Here is a 7,500-nt window from a genome sequence, read left to right on the forward strand (position 1 = left end):
GAAATTACATATAACAAAATTTTTAAAATGCTATTTTCAGAATGGTCAAAGACTTTGCCGCTGTCAATAACCAAGAGCAGATCAGCCGACTGATACGAGTCCTGGAAGAGTTTGCGATGTCTCATAACCCTCATACCAGAAAAGGTGGACTCATTGGACTTGCTGCAGTTGCTATCGGACTTGGAACTAGGGTAATGCATTAAGTTTATTATTAGTGCTTTGTGTGCTTCTGTTATCATGTATTTCTATGAATATCTGTAATATTTTCTTACAAGACTGATTAAGATTGTATTAGGAAATATGTTTTGATATATGCAGAATTCAACTTGTCAAGGAAAACATCCTTTATCCATCTGATGAAGGAATTCGAACCGTGTTGGATTTATTCTCGTCTTTTCTTAGATTTCCAGATTACCATACTGAGTATTTACGATTCCTGTCAACTGGAATGCGATCCACATTTAGCATTTTTAATATTCTCTCAAAATTACCTCAGTTATTTAATTTTATACATTTCTGATTTTCAAAGTTATCATACTGAAGAGCAAATCTCATTATAGAGGGTGAACACACATAATGTGAATATGTGAATAGCAATATAAACATTATCCATTAACCAATCAGTTACTTAGCTATGGAAGAGGTTTTCGTATCTGGGCAGATATGAAGTAAGGCGTCTTTAATATTTTTGTTGGTGTTGTCAATTTAAAGAAGTTCAGAGAATTATCATATAGTTTCTGGTATATTATTTTGTTTTAATCAGCCCTAGATACATGTTTATTGACTGGAGCTAGAAATTTCTGCATCACATAAGTTTTGATGTATGTAATAATTACTTTAACAAGCAACTGTTTAGAATCATTATATCTTAGTGGTGGGTTTTCAGTTTAGGATAATATTTTTTTCTAACACTTTATATTATTATTATTCAATCACACGATTGTCCATTGATATAAGACAGAAGGTCTCAGTAAACTTAAATTGAATTTCTCTTGCAGGGCATAGGGCCGTATATTCAAGAGCTCGTTAATCCAATTTTGGCCTGCTTCACTGATGGCAACCCCAATGTGCGGTACTATGCATCTGAGTCCCTCTACAACGTTGTCAGGGTCTCCAGGGGCACTGTACTGTCGCAGTTCAATGACATATTCACCATTCTTGTACGCCTGGCCATGGACGCGGACCAGAATGTGAAAAATGGCTCCGAGATGTTGGACAGGATAATGAAGGTTAGCATGATGTGTTTATCTTTTTCTTCTTCTTCCTTTTCTTCTTCTTCTTCTTCTTCGTCTTTCTGTTCTCCTTTATTCTTTTTCTTTCTCATTTTTTTCTCCATTCCTCTCTAGGGCAATCCCTCTGTTGACAATACTGAATGAGAATCATTACCGCTTTACGCACATGCAAAATATGCACCAATTCATCCTCTCAACTCCTATACACAGGACATAGTGACGGAAAGCGCCTCGTTTGATCTGGTCGCATTCATCCCAGTCCTGCGAGAGAAACTGTACTCCAACAACCACTGGGCCCAGACGCTTGTGGTGTCCTGGGTGTCCGTACTGCACACTGTTCCCGATGTTGATACGCTTTCCTTCTTGTCGGAAATATTAGATGGATTATTCTTCATCCTCGAAGCTCCTAAGCCGGAGGTCAAGAAGATGTGAGTTGAAGAAGTGTTCTCCCCCTCCTCCTCCCTTTGTTTGTGTATGTGTGTGAGTGTGTGTGTGTGTGTGTGTGTGTGTGTGTGTGTGTGTGTGTGTGTGTGTGTGTGTGTGTGTGTGTGTGTCTATATATTTGTTTGTTTAGTTTCACTTTTTCCTATTATATGCAGGAATGTAGTCTTTATGTTTCTCTCAAAGAGAGAGATGTAAGGCAAAACAGGGAATCCTTAATGTGAAATTTAGTAATTAACTTAATAAATAACTGAATTGATAGACATATTCATAGTTCTCTATTGGATGATGATTCTTCTGACTTACATACACAGAAGCCTAATAAGGTAAAAAGACTACTAATTAACCCCATGATGAACCTTTTGTATGTGATATTGATTTTTTTCTTCTTTCTTTTCTTTTCTTTTCTTCTTTCTTTTCTTTTTTTTCCTTTTTCTTTTCTTTTCTTTTCTTTTTTCTTTACTTTTCTTTACTTTTCTTTCCTTTCCTTTTTTCTTTACTTTTCTTTTCTTTACTTTTCTCCTCTTTTCTTGTCTTTTCTTTCTTTCTTTCTTTCTTTAGGTGTGAGGTTGTGATTGGAGAGTTCCTGGTGAGCATCAAGAAAGCGCCTGACAGAGTGAAGTTTGGGGACATGATCAACATCCTCATCACTCATGCACAGTCGAATGATCAGCTGGTTCAGGTGAGTTAGTTTTGTGTTATGTGTGTTATATCTTTACATATATGTTATATCTTTATTTGGTGGCAAATCTTGTTATTTTGTGGTAATGCCTGATGCAGAACATTTTGTCTTGACAGTAAAGATTGATATCTTTTTGTAAGAGCTTTTCCAATAGAATTTGATAATGATTTTATAATGCCATGTAAAGTTTGATTAGGAACCACCAACACACAACTGAGTTATAGAAAGTTGCTAATCAATTTCTGTGTGTGTCTTTAAACAGTTCATTGCTCTCACGTGGATCAATGAATTTGTGACACTGTCCGGCCGCGTGATGCTGCCCCACACATCTGGCATCCTGACTGCCACATTGCCCTGCCTGGCTCTGGATGACCCGACTTATGCAAGTAAGGCTTAGAAAGAATTTCTTTGTAGGTTTGGAATGTAAAGATTGGTAGGATTATTTTAACCCATTGACAGCGGATGGCATGATTTGCTGCCAAGACAGAGTCGGTCATGGATGCAGATGGCACCGTGCCATACAACATGAACGCGCCACATGACTGTATACATATTTTATTAAAACCACGACCAAGGGGTTAATGCCCCATTTGTTATGAGAGTTATTATTGATTTTTTTTTCTTTCTTTCTTTCTTTCTTTCAGGTTAAGGTTCCATTAATGAAATATTGTTTCATATTCTTTATCAAGATTTTTTTTTTCTGATTTGGTTAAATTCACAACTGAATAGATGATATACATGGATAGAGTTTGTTTACCCATTAACGCCAGATGACGTGATATCCTGTCATGGCTTTTTGTATGGCCGGTACACTAGGTGATCATGTGTGTAGCGGTCAGCTTCAGATAATTTTTATTTTGTAATTGTCATTATGCTTGACATGATCCTATAAGGATAACCTAGACGTAGAGTCTGGAGATGTCATAACATATATATTATTTCATCACTTGGTGTAAGTATTACTATTCTGCCAAGCTGTGTAAACCATGATCCATTTCTCGCAATCATGTAACTCACTGGATAATTTGTGGCACAGCGCTTTTAACCCATTCACGCCGGGGCCGTTCCGTCTCTGCGCGGTCGCAATACTGGGGTTCTCGAACGCATAAGCCTAACGCCTCGAGATTCTCTGGCGCACAAGCCGCGAGCCTGGGTTGCCCGCTCGCTCTACCCGAGTGCGTGGCTTCCCCTCATAGCTCGAATGGATTAAAGCCCTTTATTTTATTATTTCTACTTACTGACACATAAACGAGGCAAGTTTGGGTGAACAAGATGAAAAATCATGTATATAAAGTAAGGATTTAATTGGAAGATTTTTGGAAAATATTGACCGACCTTCCAATGTCATGATGAAAATTTTTCCCCTGCTTAATGTCCTTTGACCTGCTAATATATTATGTGTTGAACATGTTAATTTTGAAGTAGTCTCAGACAAGTAACTTGGGTGAAGTCTATTTACTCTTTCATAAAATGGGCTGTAAGGCCTCAGGACCTTCACCAGGGAAAGGTTAATGATAGCCCTAAACGACCCAAGTTACAGTGACAATGATGATAACATATGAATATAATTAGGTGTCATTCAGAGTATTATGTTTTGAGTGACATCACTGATATATCAATAGGCAATACCAAATAAATTTTATGGTTTATCTTTCGTTAAGAATGGACGGTGGGGATCTAGAGATCCACATACAGTAGTTTCAGAGTTGCAAGAGCAAAGATCTTTTTGATGACAGCAGCATGAAGTTACATCAGACCATTGTAAATCTGTTTGGAAGCTTATCAAAGCTTACAATATATCTTGAAGCTTAATGCCAAGTTACCTTTCAGTTTAATCTCAAGTGTATCTGTAAACTTACCGCACTTTCCTTATTCTCCAGAAACTCGTGCACTGGCAGAAGATGTCAGCTCAAGGTTGATGGAGTTGATTACCATAGAAGACGACAGAGAGGGACCGGAGGGATCAGCTGACACCTCAAAGGAAGCGTCAGCATCTTCCACATCAAGAGGTGTGAAATCTTTACATCCCTTTACAATCTTCAAATTATTTTCTTAATGGATGTTTTATATTATTATTATTGTGCTCTTTAGTGCTGGCTTTGATGTTTTTTTGTACTTTGTTTCAGAAGTTAATAATCAGGGTTTAGATCTGGGTTCAGTCATGGAGGTGCTGCTCAAACAGCTACGAAACACTCCCGTTCCTTGTAAAACAGCAGTCCTGCGTTGGATCTATCATCTCCACAATAAGATCCCTAATAAGGTATTCATTTTTTTATGTAGTAAATTATTTTTTTATTATTATTATTATTATTATTATTATTATTATTATTCATGATGGGTATCAAATGTAATATAGCAAGAATTTATATATAGTTAATAAAAGTCAACTTTCGTTGTTAATGATTGTATTAATTGGAATTACTGGAAAAAGGCTCTAGACAAAGTAATATAGAATAGAAATAAAGCTAAAAATATATCCATTTGAACTGCCTACTAGAGCTTCATATTAAAAATTATATAAAGTTATTTATTTCATATATACTAATTAGTGTTTTAAATAGACTCAAAAAGGCAATACAAGATTTAGGTATAACAGAATACCTCATTTCCTAAAACCAAACCCTGTACGTTCGACAGATGTGTCGTTATCTGGAAGAGCTGTTCCACGTCCTTCTGCGGACTCTCTCGGACCCGTCGGACGAGGTTGTTCTCTTGGTCATTCAGGTGCTGGCACAGATTGCGTCCACTACTAACCAGCCTCATGCTGCTGCCACTCAGGGTAAGTTTTTTCCTTTTGTTGTTATAGCTAAGCATATTATTATTTCCTGTGTAACTGTGTTGGATATCTGATTGGCATTTTTGGCACATTAGCTATTCATTTGCCTTTTTTTTTTATCCATCTAACACCAAGAATGTTTTAGATGATACACACTGAGGTGAGTTTTTTTGTTTTTTTTCCATTCAAGTTATTGAAGGAGAGGAAAGAAATAGCGTGGACGAATACTTCACAAGGTTTCTGCAGAACCTCCTCCACCTCTTCGCAACAGAGCGGAACTTGCTCGAGGACAGAGGACCGTTCATAATCAGGTTACAATTGACTCCTATTTACAGTTTTCAGGCTATGTCTTTTCTTGAGAATACTGTTCATTTACCTGCTGTATTTGTATAACACAAGGGCTTCCACGATTATAACCCCTCACCTTACAGCGAATTAGTGATGATCTTTAGCATTGAAGATTAGTAATGGTTTAAGAGGTTTATAAAAAAAAGAACTTTCACAATAAAAGAGAGTAATGGCTATGTCATTGGTCCATGAAACTGTTATAGTACTTTTTAGGACTTATGGAATCATTATTTTATGAAGAAAGATGTTTATGTAAATATGTCCATAGGAGTTAAAAATCATGTTTTCCATCAGAACATTGGTAGGTAGGCAGTCACACTTTACCCTTTAAGATAGGTTATCATAGTATGATACTCTTTTTCAGACAACTTTGTGTAATGTTGAGTGCTGAAGACATCTACAGAACTTTAGCGGAACTTCTGCAGAAGGAAGAAAATCTAACTTTTGCTTCTGAGATGGTGCAGACTTTATCATCAATTCTTTTAACATCTAAGGAACTTTTTTCTTTGAGGTTACAGTTGAAAGATCTGTCAACAGTGGTAAGCAAAATCAATCCTCCCATTAATTGTTCTTTGCCAGCTCATAGAAATGATAATAACGAGAATATATTGGTATTTGCATTGCAGGTTTATATTATAGTTGTGGGTCTTTAACCCATTCACGCCGGGGCTATTCCGGCTCTGAATGGTCAGAATGCCGGGGTTTTCGAACCCATAAGCCTAACGCCTCAGGATTCTCGGGCGCACTAACCGCGAGCCTGGGCTGTCCACTTGCTCACCAAATATCTCGTCGCTGGCACCTGACCCAAAAACCACAAAATGTGTCAGCACATCATCCGGCGCGAATGGGTTAAAGAGCTTTAGCTGACTGTACAAAGATTCTTTGATAGAGGTCAAGTGTAAATGTAAACAATGATCATTGCCAAGTATCTGTTTTTTTTGTAGACTCATTAGCTGCTAAAAATAAAAAGATGAAATGCTTTACCAATTCTAGTAATTTAGCTGTTGCTTTATTCTCAAATTTAGAAGAAATGTTTTCTATTGTATTAATCACGAACATGTACCCAATCTTAAATATGTATTATCTATATATAAGGTAATCTTTTTAAAAACAGTTTTGATATTCATGGTAGATTAGTGGGAAATGAAGACTCATAAGTTGGAAACTATGAAATATATTGTTAATATATACCATTCTAGTACCACTATGTGATGAAAATATACCATTATATAAATGCCATTCCAATTTACTTTCCCCAGAGCATGAGAGACTTGCACAATAGCAATAGTTGTATTTATAATATTTCTAACCAGCACTTGTTACTTCAGGAGAACTGCGAGTTATTTGTGAAGCTGTATCGATCGTGGAGTCACAACCCAGTGGCAACTCTGACCCTGTGTCTCCTCACGCAGAATTATTCCCATGCTGCTGCTCTCGTTCACGCTTTGTATCCTTTTCTACATACCGTTATTAGATGGATGGTTCATTATTATATAGTTCTAGTACAAGGATGTCTGATATTTCTTCTTGCACCCTTTTCATTTTGTTGTTCCGTAATTCAGAGTGAGTGAAATTTGGCTTTGAAGCTGTTGCAGGTCAGAGTGGGTATTTATTTTATTTATTTATTTTTTTTTTTTTTTTTTTTTTTTTTTTTTTTTTTTTTCTCTCTCTCTCTCTCTTTGGTGAATAATGATGTAATCTTATGTTTGAAATCAAGACAATTAGAGCATTTGTTATAAAAATAGCGATAACTATGGTATATATTAAAACTTTAAAATCATTGCTTTGGTTGAATGATAGACTCAATGCAGTTTAAAAAAAAAAAAACATGGCACCGAGAATTTCCTTAATTCTTTATTAAAGCGGTGACATTGAAGTTACGACAGACTTCCTTGTGGAGGTAGATAAGTTGGTTCAACTTGTAGAATCTCCAATATTCACATGTAAGTTGTTTTAGATGATTATGCAGATGAAAAATATTTCAAAATGTGATAAAACATGATACAAGATTTATCTTTATT

General features: G+C 36.2%; 1 protein-coding gene across 2 annotated transcripts in view; it reads left to right on the forward strand.

Annotated features, from left to right (window-relative positions):
* The window catches only part of LOC122248172 (protein VAC14 homolog), an 11,766-nt gene that overhangs the window by 2,074 nt on the left and 2,192 nt on the right, over positions 1 to 7,500 (forward strand). The window contains exons 2-13 of one of the 2 annotated variants that reach the window (XM_043008028.2): positions 41 to 191; positions 999 to 1,229; positions 1,443 to 1,660; positions 2,235 to 2,355; positions 2,618 to 2,741; positions 4,236 to 4,364; positions 4,485 to 4,615; positions 4,993 to 5,134; positions 5,322 to 5,442; positions 5,844 to 6,018; positions 6,808 to 6,926; positions 7,343 to 7,422. In XM_043008028.2, the coding sequence (XP_042863962.1) occupies positions 41 to 191; positions 999 to 1,229; positions 1,443 to 1,660; positions 2,235 to 2,355; positions 2,618 to 2,741; positions 4,236 to 4,364; positions 4,485 to 4,615; positions 4,993 to 5,134; positions 5,322 to 5,442; positions 5,844 to 6,018; positions 6,808 to 6,926; positions 7,343 to 7,422 (1,742 nt within the window). Of the gene's footprint in view, positions 1 to 40; positions 192 to 998; positions 1,230 to 1,442; positions 1,661 to 2,234; positions 2,356 to 2,617; positions 2,742 to 4,235; positions 4,365 to 4,481; positions 4,616 to 4,992; positions 5,135 to 5,321; positions 5,443 to 5,843; positions 6,019 to 6,807; positions 6,927 to 7,342; positions 7,423 to 7,500 lie in introns of both variants that reach the window. The other variant, XM_043008027.2, reaches the window with a different exon arrangement.

This window comes from Penaeus japonicus, unplaced genomic scaffold, assembly GCF_977035675.1.
Source record: "Penaeus japonicus unplaced genomic scaffold, GWHDUDI00000001_assembly GWHDUDI00000002, whole genome shotgun sequence".
Lineage (NCBI taxonomy): Eukaryota > Metazoa > Arthropoda > Malacostraca > Decapoda > Penaeidae > Penaeus > Penaeus japonicus.